This window comes from Oncorhynchus masou, chromosome 13, assembly GCF_036934945.1.
Source record: "Oncorhynchus masou masou isolate Uvic2021 chromosome 13, UVic_Omas_1.1, whole genome shotgun sequence".
Taxonomy (NCBI): domain Eukaryota; kingdom Metazoa; phylum Chordata; class Actinopteri; order Salmoniformes; family Salmonidae; genus Oncorhynchus; species Oncorhynchus masou.
In genome coordinates, this window is record NC_088224.1 from 90,068,280 (window position 1) to 90,082,528 (window position 14,249).

The 14,249-nt window shown below is 46.5% G+C and overlaps 1 protein-coding gene across 1 annotated transcript in view; it reads right to left on the minus strand.

Annotated features, from left to right (window-relative positions):
* Window positions 1-13,258, minus strand: part of LOC135553196 (arylacetamide deacetylase-like) — a 33,938-nt gene extending 20,680 nt beyond the window's left edge. The window contains exon 1 of the mRNA XM_064985365.1: window positions 12,802-13,258. Coding sequence (XP_064841437.1) covers window positions 12,802-12,942 — 141 coding nt within the window. The 5' untranslated portion in view covers window positions 12,943-13,258. The remainder of the gene's footprint in view (window positions 1-12,801) is intronic.
* Window positions 13,259-14,249: the final 991 nt, after the last annotated feature.

The window sequence follows — 14,249 nt, forward strand, 5'->3', positions numbered from 1 at the left end:
TATCTGAGTGTAGAGTCTAGTGGGGTTCACACCAGTGTCATATCTGAGTGTAGAGTCTAGTGGGGTTCACACCAGTGTCATATCTGAGTGTTGAGTCTAGTGGGGTTCACACCAGTGTCATATCTGAGTGTTGAGTCTAGTGGGGTTCACACCAGTGTCATATCTGAGTGTTCACACCAGTGTCATATCTGAGTGTTGAGTCTAGTGGGGTTCACACCAGTGTCATATCTGAGTGTTGAGTCTAGTGGGGTTCACACCAGTGTCATATCTGAGTGTTGAGTCTAGTGGGGTTCACACCAGTGTCATATCTGAGTGTTGAGTCTAGTGGGGTTCACACCAGTGTCATATCTGAGTGTTGAGTCTAGTGGGGTTCACACCAGTGTCATATCTGAGTGTAGAGTCTAGTGGGGTTCACACCAGTGTCATATCTGAGTGTTGAGTCTAGTGGGGTTCACACCAGTGTCATATCTGAGTGTTGAGTCTAGTGGGGTTCACACCAGTGTCATATCTGAGTGTTGAGTCTAGTGGGGTTCACACCAGTGTCATATCTGAGTGTTGAGTCTAGTGGGGTTCACACCAGTGTCATATCTGAGTGTTGAGTCTAGTGGGGTTCACACCAGTGTCATATCTGAGTGTTGAGTCTAGTGGGGTTCACACCAGTGTCATTTCTGAGTGTTGAGTCTAGTGGGGTTCACACCAGTGTCATATCTGAGTGTTGAGTCTAGTGGGGTTCACACCAGTGTCATATCTGATTGTAGAGTCTAGTGGGGTTCACACCAGTGTCATATCTGAGTGTAGAGTCTAGTGGGGTTCAGTGGGGTTCACCAGTGTCATATCTGAGTGTTGAGTCTAGTGGGGTTCACACCAGTGTCATATCTGAGTGTTGAGTCTAGTGGGGTTCACACCAGTGTCATTTCTGAGTGTTGAGTCTAGTGGGGTTCACACCAGTGTCATTTCTGAGTGTTGAGTCTAGTGGGGTTCACACCAGTGTCATTTCTGAGTGTTGAGTCTAGTGGGGTTCACACCAGTGTCATTTCTGAGTGTTGAGTCTAGTGGGGTTCACACCAGTGTCATTTCTGAGTGTTGAGCCTAGTGGGGTTCACACCAGTGTCATTTCTGAGTGTTGAGTCTAGTGGGGTTCACACCAGTGTCATATCTGAGTGTTGAGTCTAGTGGGGTTCACACCAGTGTCATATCTGAGTGTTGAGTCTAGTGGGGTTCACACCAGTGTCATTTCTGAGTGTTGAGTCTAGTGGGGTTCACACCAGTGTCATATCTGAGTGTTGAGTCTAGCGGGGTTCACACCAGTGTCATATCTGAGTGTTGAGTCTAGTGGGGTTCACACCAGTGTCATTTCTGAGTGTTGAGTCTAGTGGGGTTCACACCAGTGTCATATCTGAGTGTTGAGTCTAGTGGGGTTCACACCAGTGTCATATCTGATTGTAGAGTCTAGTGGGGTTCACACCAGTGTCATATCTGAGTGTAGAGTCTAGTGGGGTTCACACCAGTGTCATATCTGAGTGTAGAGTCTAGTGGGGTTCACACCAGTGTCATTTCTGAGTGTTGAGTCTAGTGGGGTTCACACCAGTGTCATATCTGAGTGTTGAGCCTAGTGGGGTTCACACCAGTGTCATTTCTGAGTGTTGAGTCTAGTGGGGTTCACACCAGTGTCATATCTGAGTGTTGAGTCTAGTGGGGTTCACACCAGTGTCATATCTGAGTGTTGAGTCTAGTGGGGTTCACACCAGTGTCATATCTGAGTGTTGAGTCTAGTGGGGTTCACACCAGTGTCATTTCTGAGTGTTGAGTCTAGTGGGGTTCACACCAGTGTCATTTCTGAGTGTTGAGTCTAGTGGGGTTCACACCAGTGTCATTTCTGAGTGTTGAGTCTAGTGGGGTTCACACCAGTGTCATTTCTGAGTGTTGAGTCTAGTGGGGTTCACACCAGTGTCATTTCTGAGTGTTGAGTCTAGTGGGGTTCACACCAGTGTCATTTCTGAGTGTTGAGCCTAGTGGGGTTCACACCAGTGTCATTTCTGAGTGTTGAGTCTAGTGGGGTTCACACCAGTGTCATATCTGAGTGTTGAGTCTAGTGGGGTTCACACCAGTGTCATATCTGAGTGTTGAGTCTAGTGGGGTTCACACCAGTGTCATTTCTGAGTGTTGAGTCTAGTGGGGTTCACACCAGTGTCATATCTGAGTGTTGAGTCTAGCGGGGTTCACACCAGTGTCATATCTGAGTGTTGAGTCTAGTGGGGTTCACACCAGTGTCATTTCTGAGTGTTGAGTCTAGTGGGGTTCACACCAGTGTCATATCTGAGTGTTGAGTCTAGTGGGGTTCACACCAGTGTCATATCTGATTGTAGAGTCTAGTGGGGTTCACACCAGTGTCATATCTGAGTGTAGAGTCTAGTGGGGTTCACACCAGTGTCATATCTGAGTGTTGAGTCTAGTGGGGTTCACACCAGTGTCATATCTGAGTGTTGAGTCTAGTGGGGTTCACACCAGTGTCATTTCTGAGTGTTGAGTCTAGTGGGGTTCACACCAGTGTCATTTCTGAGTGTTGAGTCTAGTGGGGTTCACACCAGTGTCATTTCTGAGTGTTGAGTCTAGTGGGGTTCACACCAGTGTCATATCTGAGTGTAGAGTCTAGTGGGGTTCACACCAGTGTCATATCTGAGTGTAGAGTCTAGTGGGGTTCACACCAGTGTCATATCTGAGTGTTGAGTCTAGTGGGGTTCACACCAGTGTCATATCTGAGTGTTGAGTCTAGTGGGGTTCACACCAGTGTCATATCTGAGTGTTGAGTCTAGTGTGGTTCACACCAGTGTCATATCTGAGTGTAGAGTCTAGTGGGGTTCACACCAGTGTCATATCTGAGTGTTGAGTCTAGTGGGGTTCACACCAGTGTCATATCTGAGTGTTGAGTCTAGTGGGGTTCACACCAGTGTCATATCTGAGTGTTGAGTCTAGTGGGGTTCACACCAGTGTCATATCTGAGTGTAGAGTCTAGTGGGGTTCACACCAGTGTCATATCTGAGTGTTGAGTCTAGTGGGGTTCACACCAGTGTCATATCTGAGTGTTGAGTCTAGTGGGGTTCACACCAGTGTCATATCTGAGTGTTGAGTCTAGTGGGGTTCACACCAGTGTCATATCTGAGTGTTGAGTCTAGTGGGGTTCACACCAGTGTCATATCTGAGTGTTGAGTCTAGTGGGGTTCACACCAGTGTCATATCTGAGTGTTGAGTCTAGTGGGGTTCACACCAGTGTCATAACTGAGTGTTGAGTCTAGTGGGGTTCACACCAGTGTCATATCTGAGTGTAGAGTCTAGTGGGGTTCACACCAGTGTCATATCTGAGTGTTGAGTCTAGTGGGGTTCACACCAGTGTCATATCTGAGTGTTGAGTCTAGTGGGGTTCACACCAGTGTCATATCTGAGTGTTGAGTCTAGTGGGGTTCACACCAGTGTCATATCTGAGTGTAGAGTCTAGTGGGGTTCACACCAGTGTCATATCTGAGTGTTGAGTCTAGTGTGGTTCACACCAGTGTCATATCTGACTGTTGAGTCTAGTGGGGTTCACACCAGTGTCATATCTGAGTGTTGAGTCTAGTGGGGTTCACACCAGTGTCATATCTGAGTGTAGAGTCTAGTGGGGTTCACACCAGTGTCATATCTGAGTGTTGAGTCTAGTGGGGTTCACACCAGTGTCATATCTGAGTGTTGAGTCTAGTGGGGTTCACACCAGTGTCATATCTGAGTGTTGAGTCTAGTGGGGTTCACACCAGTGTCATATCTGAGTGTTGAGTCTAGTGGGGTTCACACCAGTGTCATAACTGAGTGTTGAGTCTAGTGGGGTTCACACCAGTGTCATTTCTGAGTGTTGAGTCTAGTGGGGTTCACACCAGTGTCATATTTGAGTGTTGAGTCTAGTGGGGTTCACACCAGTGTCATATCTGAGTGTTGAGTCTAGTGTGGTTCACACCAGTGTCATATCTGAGTGTTGAGTCTAGTGGGGTTCACACCAGTGTCATATCTGAGTGTTGAGTCTAGTGGGGTTCACACCAGTGTCATATCTGAGTGTTGAGTCTAGTGTGGTTCACACCAGTGTCATATCTGAGTGTTGAGTCTAGTTGGATTAACACCAATTGAATAGTAATTTACACCAACTGCGGTGAATAAATGAAGTGTTATTTGAATCTTAGTGGAATCACCACTGACTGGTGTTGTTGTTACTCGACTATGTTGAGTTAATTTCCCGTTAACTCAGAGTGAAAAAGACATCGGAGAGGCCTCAGTAACATACTTCTCAGCATCTTTTGTTGCAGGTTGCTTTTTACAACAGTTGGTTTTAATATATAGGTTTCTGCATGCACATTGATTCATTGACATTATACTACACAATGATAAATAGTATACATTTTTCTAAACTGATCTTATCTGTAAGTGGTTGGACTTTTTCCACACGTTATTGACATGGTTGTTCCAGTTTAGATGGTTAAGAAGTTTCATTTATTAACCTTCCCTACCTTGGCAGTCACTCTAACTGCAGTTGGGGTTGATTAAAAGTTGAAATTGTTGGCTATCCTATCTTTGGCTGGATTCCAATAGGAATTATATAACACTTTGCAAGCCAGCATATTGTGACTTGCAGATTTCAGTGTTAGGGAATTAACACCTGTGGTGTTACAGTAATTTGTTTTTCGGGGGTATTGTTTAACACCGTAGCGTGTAAAGCCTTATTTGCATATGTATTTAAAAGGGTGCCAGTACCACCATTTTCCGAGGTGCCAGTACCACCATTTTCCTAGATGCCAGTACCACCCATGGCTGTGTTTGATAATGACAGAGACATAATTGTTACATTCATTGGCTTTCAGTCCTGTAGCCTTCACTAAGTGACTGCCTGCCTAAGTGAACGTTTTATCATGATTTTTTTTTTAAATACATAGCTTTTTTTGTTGACAACCCCGTACTTCAACATCCTAGTTTTACCCTAACACAGTGGTATGAGGAAGTGGAATTGAGTTTAAAAAAGTGTTCATTTAAGTTGGAATTTACGGCGTTAGAGACCCAACACTCTTGGGGGTTAGTTTATCAACACTTTGAAAAGTGTTATTTTTTTAAACACGATTTGAGATGGTCACGTCAGAAAGTGTGAAATGTATCACTGTATCTACATAAATAAAACATCTCTGATGTCATGCTGGCGGATAAACAGTTGTCTAATTTGGTGGTCTTCCGTTCATAAATACAGCATCGATTTTCTTAATAGGGTCTATAATTAGAACAGATCAGCAGGATTACAATACCTGGATTACCGTTTGACATAATCTGCTGTAACTGTCATTCAGCATGTCTGCATGTACACATCAACCTCAACGGAATCAACGTTAAAATAATATTTTGAATGCATAGCATCTTTACATTGCCTATAACTAAATATGTTTTTAGGTACAGTAAAACAAAGATATAGACATTTATTTCATTTAATATATAATAGTAAACTATGCATACAAAACAAGAGAATGTCCTCTTTACCATCTTTATGTTAGGATAATAAAATCAAACTGTATTTGTCACATGCGCTAAAATACAACAAGCGTAGACCTTACCGTGAAATGGTGAATACAACAAGCGTAGACCTTACCATGAAATGCTTACTTACAAGGCCTTAACCAACAGTGCAGTTCAAGAAGAGTTAAGAAAATATTTACCAAATAAACTAAAGTAAAATAATAACAATAACATAACAATAACGAGGCTATATAGAGGGGATACCGGTACCAAGTCAGTGTGCGGGGGTACAGGTTAGAGGTCATTTGTACATGTAGGAAGGGCCTTAGTGACTATGCATAGATAATAAACAGTGAGTAGCAGCAGTGTAGAAAACAAATGGAGGGGGGATGAATAGGGAGAGGAACAGAGAATGTTACCTTGACTCTCTTTATGTAGGGAGAGGAACAGAGAATGTTACCTCGACTCTCTTTATGTAGGGAGAGGAACAGAGAATGTTACCTTGACTCTCTTTATGTAGGGAGAGGAACAGAGAATGTTACCTTGACTCTCTTTATGTAGGGAGAGGAACAGAGAATGTTACCTTGACTCTCTTTATGTAGGGAGAGGAACAGAGAATGTTACCTTGACTCTCTTTATGTAGGGAGAGGAACAGAGAATGTTACCTTGACTCTCTTTATGTAGGGAGAGGAACAGAGAATGTTACCTTGACTCTCTTTATGTAGGGAGAGGAACAGAGAATGTTTCCTTGACTCTCTTTATGTAGGGAGAGGAACAGAGAATGTTACCTTGACTCTCTTTATGTGGGGAGAGGAACAGAGAATGTTACCTTGACTCTCTTTATGTAGGGAGAGGAACAGAGAATGTTACCTCCACTCTCTTTATGTAGGGAGAGGAACAGAGAATGTTACCTTGACTCTCTTTATGTAGGGAGAGGAACAGAGAATGTTACCTTGACTCTCTTTATGTAGGGAGAGGAACCGAGAATGTTACCTCGACTCTCTTTATGTAGGGAGAGGCACAAAGAATGTTACCTTGACTCTCTTTATGTGGGGAGAGGAACAGAGAATGTTACCTCGACTCTCTTTATGTGGGGAGAGGAACAGAGAATGTTACCTTGACTCTCTTTATGTAGGGAGAGGAACAGAGAATGTTACCTCAACTCTCGTTATGTAGGGGAGAGGAACAGAGAATGTTTCCTTGACTCTCTTTATGTAGGGAGAGGAACAGAGAATGTTACCTCCACTCTCTTTATGTAGGGAGAGGAACAGAGAATGTTTCCATGACTCTCTTTATGTAGGGAGAGGAACAGAGAATGTTACCTCCACTCTCTTTATCTAGGGAGAGGAACAGAGAATGTTACCTTGACTCTCTTTATGTAGGGAGAGGAACCGAGAATGTTACCTCGACTCTCTTTATGTAGGGAGAAGAACAGAGAATGTTACCTTGACTCTCTTTATGTAGGGAGAGGAACAGAGAATGTTACCTTGACTCTCTTTATGTAGGGAGAGGAACAGAGAATGTTACCTTGACTCTCTTTATGTAGGGAGAGGAACAGAGAATGTTACCTTGAATCTCTTTATGTAGGGAGAGGAACAGAGAATGTTATCTCGACTCTCTTTATGTAGGGAGAGGAACAGAGAATGTTACCTTGACTCTCTTTATGTAGGGAGAGGCACAGAGAATGTTACCTCGACTCTCTTTATGTAGGGAGAGGCACAAAGAATGTTACCTTGACTCTCTTTATGTAGGGAGAGGAACAGAGAATGTTACCTCCACTCTCTTTATGTAGGGAGAGGAACAGAGAATGTTACCTCGACTCTCTTTATGTAGGGAGAGGAACAGAGAATGTTTCCTTGACTCTCTTTATGTAGGAAGAGGAACAGAGAATGTTACCTCCACTCTCTTTATGTAGGGAGAGGAACAGAGAATGTTTCCTTGACTCTCTTTATGTAGGGAGAGGAACAGAGAATGTTACCTCCACTCTCTTTATGTAGGGAGAGGAACAGAGAATGTTACCTTGACTCTCTTTATGTAGGGAGAGGAACCGAGAATGTTACCTCGACTCTCTTTATGTAGGGAGAGGAACCGAGAATGTTACCTTGACTCTCTTTATGTAGGGAGAGGAACAGAGAATGTTACCTCGACTCTCTTTATGTAGGGAGAGGAACAGAGAATGTTACCTTGACTCTCTTTATGTAGGGAGAGGAACAGAGAATGTTACCTTGACTCTCTTTATGTAGGGAGAGGAACAGAGAATGTTACCTCGACTCTCTTTATGTAGGGAGAGGAACAGAGAATGTTACCTCCACTCTCTTTATGTAGGGAGAGGAACAGAGAACGTTACCTTGACTCCTTCATACCCAGGGTTGTACCATCCCGTCTCCCGCCCTCCCCGCCTCCTCCCCATCCGTCCCCCACTCCCTTCCTCCCTTCCAGGATTGTATCACCCCGTCTCCCTCCCCACCTGCCTCCACTCTGGACCTTGGGGGGATGGTAGAGGGGACATTGCCGGCGGTTCCCCACTAATATGGTCACCATCACAAGTGGCAAGGGTGGCAGTACAATATTGGTTGCTTATGATGTTATTATAGTTCAAGTTTCACCTTCATAAATTATTGTCTAAGAGGTTTGGAGGGTGGGTTCTTCATAGTTTAAGCAGCCAAGTTAACTATAATGTATAGCCAAGTTTAGAAGATAAATCCTTTAGAATATAAATATCTATACGATTCCCATTGACAACATTAATAGAAATCCTATAGGAGAAAAAAAACAATTGACATCTGATAGGAACCTATAGGATTCCGAAACAAAAATCCAATTTGATTACAATTAGAATCCAGATTTTGGAACCAGTCCTATTGGACTCTATGAGATTCTATCCTTTATGGTTTTGTCTTATAGGATTCTTTATGATTCCAATACCAATAGAAAAATGGCCAGGGGTTGACTGGGGCCAATCAGCTGACTACTGAGATCTCCTCATCCACTCCCTGTGCTCTCCAGAAGTAGAATAATATCGCCCCTAAATCCACTGATCTTAAAGTGTTGTGTTACCTCCTTATGTATAAGGGTTTGGGGAGGGTAAGCTGCTAGCTCTGTGTCTAGCATAACGTTGTAACTTTCTAGCCAGAGGGTGTCTCAGAGCTGACCTATTCTGCTCTGAGCTTGTAAAGGACGAGAAAGGGTCGTGCGTGTCTATCCGTGCAACCAGGTCCCAGTAAACCTGGGTAGATGATTTAAAATGACGTTGGCCTTTTCTGAGTTTTTACACTACTTTTCCTCATAAATCCATTCAATCAATGTTCCCTGTTGGCAGTGGCGGTTCTAGCTTGTATGGCTCCCTGGGCAATCCCCCCCTTCAGCGCCCCCTCCACCAAAAAAAAAACACCATTCTGCACTACCTGTCATTTTTATTCAGACATTTGGAACAACAGAAATAAATGATCATAATATTTTAAACTATATAAATATAAATATCAAAAAGATGTAACAAAGACAAATAGAAACTAATTTGTGTTGATTTGGTAAAGCATCAATACATTACCCATCCCCCGAAACAGTCAACCAAGAGTCAAGGCTAAACCAATTCACCAGTGTGCAGACTGGTTTTATATTATTCTTAACCATTTAGCACAAACCAGAAAAAAATGCAACAATATATCTGTGAAACTATATATTCACAGTATTATGAATGAATTGTGCTTCATTTGGTAACATTTTGTAGTGTGACTGATTTGACTAATTGCATTTGTACTGTACAAAGTTAGAGGTGTGCTATTTGATAGATTCCCCCACTCCCCCTACCTCAGGCTTCCAGTGGGGAGACCCAAGGTCAACCTACCCCCGCCCCCTCCCCATCTCGTACTTCTGAGTGGGAGACCTTCCCAGGCAGTAGCCTGCCTAGCTCACAAACTGGAATCAGGACGCCCACTCCGACAAGGTTAATTGACCCACAGTCCCACACGGTGACATGATATCATTGACCAGACGTGCAAATGACTGATAGAGAACCGATCACATAAATGTCACCATTACGATTTTTATTTTTTGTGCGGGTGCCCCATGCTGTCCCCGGTAAGATGCCGCCCTGGGTGCCCCATGCTGTCCCCGGAAAGATGCCGCCCTGGGTGCCCAATGCTGTCCCCGGTAAGATGCCGCCCTGGGTGCCCCATGCTGTCCCCGGTAAGATGCCGCCCTGGGAGCCCCATGCTGTCCCCGGTAAGATGCCGCCCTGGGAGCCCCATGCTGTCCCCGGTAAGATACAGCCCTGGGTGCCCAATACTGTCCCCGGTAAGATGCCGCCCTGGGAGCCCCATGCTGTCCCCGGTAAGATGCCGCCCTGGGAGCCCCATGCTGTCCCCGGTAAGATGCCGCCCTGGGTGCCCCATACTGTCCCCGGGAAGATGTCGCCCTGGGTGCCCCATGCTGTCCCCGGTAAGATGCCGCCCTGGGAGCCCCATGCTGTCCCCGGTAAGATGCCGCCCTGGGAGCCCCATGCTGTCCCCGGTAAGATGCTGCCCTGGGTGCCCCATACTGTCCCCGGCAAGATGCCGCCCTGGGTGCCCCATGCTGTCCCCGGTAAGATGCCGCCCTGGGTGCCCCATGCTGTCCCCGGCAAGATGCCGCCCTGGGTGCCCCATGCTGTCCCCGGTAAGATGCCGCCCTGGGTGCCCCATGCTGTCCCCGGTAAGATACAGCCCTGGGTGCCCCATGCTGTCCCCGGTAAGATGCCGCCCTGGGAGCCCCATGCTGTCCCCAGTAAGATGCCGCCCTGGGTGCCCCATACTGTCCCCGGCAAGATGTCGCCCTGGGTGCCCCATACTGTCCCGGTAAGATGCCGCCCTGGGAGCCCCATACTGTCCCCGGTAAGATGCCGCCCTGGGTGCCACATGCTGTCCCCGGTAAGATACAGCCCTGGGTGCTCCATGCTGTCCCCGGTAAGATACAGCCCTGGGTGCCCCATTATGTCCCCGGTAAGATGCCGCCCTGGGTGCCCCATACTGTCCCCGGTAAGATGCCGCCCTGGGTGCCCCATGCTGTCCCCGGTAAGATACAGCCCTGGGTGCTCCATGCTGTCCCCGGTAAGATACAGCCCTGGGTGCCCCATGCTGTCCCCAGTAAGATGCCGCCCTGGGTGCCCCATGCTGTCCCCGGTAAGATACAGCCCTGGGTGCCCCATGCTGTCCCCGGTAAGATGCCGCCCTGGGAGCCCCATGCTGTCCCCAGTAAGATGCCGCCCTGGGTGCCCCATACTGTCCCCGGTAAGATGCCGCCCTGGGTGCCCCATACTGTCCCCGGTGAGATGCCGCCCTGGGTGCCCCATGCTGTCCCCGGCAAGATGCCGCCCTGGGTGCCCCATGCTGTCCCCGGTAAGATGCCACCCTGGGTGCCCCATGCTGTCCCAGGTAAGATGCCGCCCTGGGTGCCCCATACTGTGCCCTGTAAGATGCCGCCCTGGGTGCCCCATACTGTCCCCTGTAAGATACAGCCCTGGGTGCCCCATGCTGTCCCCGGTAAGATACAGCCCTGGGTGCCCCATGCTGTCCCCGGTAAGATGCCGCCCTGGGTGCCCCATACTGTCCCCGGTAAGATGCCGCCCTGGGTGCCCCATACTGTCCCCGGTAAGATGCCGCCCTGGGTGCCCCATACTGTCCCCGGTAAGATGCCGCCCTGGGTGCCCCATGCTGTCCCCGGTAAGATACAGCCCTGGGTGCTCCATGCTGTCCCCGGTAAGATACAGCCCTGGGTGCCCCATGCTGTCCCCGGTAAGATGCCGCCCTGGGTGCCCCATACTGTCCCCGGTAAGATGCCGCCCTGGGTGCCCCATGCTGTCCCCGGTAAGATACAGCCCTGGGTGCTCCATGCTGTCCCCGGTAAGATCCACAGCCCTGGGTGCCCCATGCTGTCCCCGGTAAGATGCCCCATGCTGTCCCCGGTAAGATGCCCCTGGGTGCCCCATGCTGTCCCCGGTAAGATACAGCCCTGGGTGCCCCATGCTGTCCCCGGTAAGATGCCGCCCTGGGAGCCCCATGCTGTCCCCGGTAAGATGCCGCCCTGGGTGCCCCATACTGTCCCCGGCAAGATGTCGCCCTGGGTGCCCCATGCTGTCCCCGGTAAGATGCCGCCCTGGGAGCCCCATGCTGTTCCCGGTAAGATGCTGCCCTGGGTGCCCCATACTGTCCCCGGTAAGATGCCGCCCTGCCTGCCCCATACTGTCCCCGGCAAGATGCCGCCCAGGGTGCCCCATACTGTGCCCTGTAAGATGCCGCCCTGGGTGCCCCACACTGTCCCCGGTAAGATACAGCCCTGGGTGCTCCATGCTGTCCCCGGTAAGATGCCGCCCTGGGTGGCTGCCCCCGCCTATACCGAAATCCGGCACCGCCTGTCGGTACTGTATTTATATGCGTGCCATGCACCGGACAAATATGCACCAGAAAAGGCATGGTCCTTGCTCTTGGACAGAGACAGGCATGACCGTGGATAATTAAGTTGTCAAAATTGAATAACAATAGGTGACTGAATACCAGGGGAAGTTCACCCCTTGACCCCCATGATCAAAATGCATTTGTTTCACTTCTCTCACTTAACATGGACTGAGTGAAATATTGTCTGCTTTATAAGCAGTTACAATGGGGACGTTGAGCAATTATAATGAACAATAATAATGAATAATTCTAGTTAGAAGGAATTTAGCCTGGTTTAACACATTTTTTATATTCTATCATCTGAAATAATAAATACAATGTTGAATTATATCATATCTAGATCGATAAACACCTCTGGTGTCATAAATGCTGGGGTATAAACAGTCTGGTGTACTTCCTTTCATAAATAACCCATCGCTTTTCTTAATAGGGTCTATAATTAGAACAGGTGAGCAAGACTACAATACCTGGATTACCGTTGACATAATCTGCTGTAACTGTCATTCAGCATGTCTGCATGTATACATCAACCTCAACGGAATCCATTTCTAGGCTATAGCCTACTAGGCTATTTACCAAGTCTATTTACCGTGCCAAAGGACTGACCAATAACCATGTCATTCTAGTCAAACAATAACATCTTAAAACCATACATGTAATTATGCCAATAAATATATATTTAGGCATGACTCCCACGTACACCCGAGAAGCGCAGTTTTGAGTATGATCTGTCTATAATAGTAACTTCACAACAATATTTAAAACACATCAACAGGATAAGTCTGCATCAAATATTGTCTCAATCAAAAACTAATATTCTAGCTCATTGTAAAATCCATTCTTGCATTATTCTTACCAGGTGGCTGAGACTTCTGAAGAAACAGTCGGTCAACATGAGTTTCCATCTCTCCTCTATCTTGTCTGGAATGGGCTGGTAAACATAATAAGAGGTGAACGCTCCTAAAGACAGGAGTAAAAATATGCCTTTCAACTGCATTTTACGAGTCCGCAACTATTGATGGCAGGGTGCAGAAAGAAACTATGTCAGTTTTGCTTATGATCAAGTCACTTAAGTCTAAATCTGAGCAAAGCGTAATCTTGTATTAATTTTGGAACTGAGACAGCCAGATATGAAAGCACGTGCAAGAGTTATCTGATCATTAAAAGCGAGCATGATCATAGCTTTTCACCGTGACTATCACTGGCTGCGCGCAGCAGGCGGTTGTGTCGTATGATTCCCTGTCCTTCACACCCATGGAAATAGAACAATGTGTTAACGCGCGCCGGTGGGTTGAAGTGCCCCAGTGAGTTGAAACGATAGAACTGAAGGGTTAGCACCCCCTCCCCTCCGCTCCCCCCTCCCTCACTCCACTTGGTCCCCAGCCGGGTGAGAAACATGAGCCAGAAAACTTGCTGCGACGGCGCAACTTTCACCACTGCGGCGCCCTCTATATTTATTCGCAGGTTGCAGTTTATTATATCGGCGTAGAATGCAAAGTGTTAAGGATTCCGACTGGTGGACAATAATTTCACAATTATTCATATTCTTCAACCCGAAGCACAAGATGTGGTGTCAGCACTCTCCACCCAGGCGAGATGGACGCAGCCAACAATTTATGTACGCTAGGTGAGTTAAATGGGCAGCTGTTTTGAAGCCACCGCGCCTCCATCTTGGCCCTCCCCCACATCATAAAACATATTTTGGAAGCTATGGAAATGCATTTATTGTTGTTTTTTTCCATGTTTATTCTATTACTGACAACTTAATATACGTTTAAAGTATGCATTATGTAAGCTAAACAAAGAAAAAAAGCTGGGTATATAATTATAAACATTTTCCTTAAACGCCCACACAAGTAGAAATACTATTTTTTGAGCTGAAAGATGATGGCCAGAACCATGATGTTTCACAACAATGTAATTCAGCAAATTTCAGTCTAAATCGTTCAACATTCTTTCTATGTATATGGTGGATTTGCAATTTTGATAATGCAGTAATATATTACAGAACACTTTAGATAATGCATTAATATATCACTGAACAATTTAGATAATGCATTAATATATCTCTGTGTAATCTATGTAATCTATGCAGTGATGTATATAACAGAGATAACTAAAAATATAGCCATTTGATAATGTCAGTGTGCATGTCCAAATATTAATTATGTCTGGAATCCGACTCGGTTTCACTGGAATTATCAAATGGCAAGAGTCAGACAAACATCAACCCTCAACAAGACAACAGCTAGTACAGGGTTCAGCTGAGGTATTCTTTTTCTGAAATAAAAACGTTCACCTGAT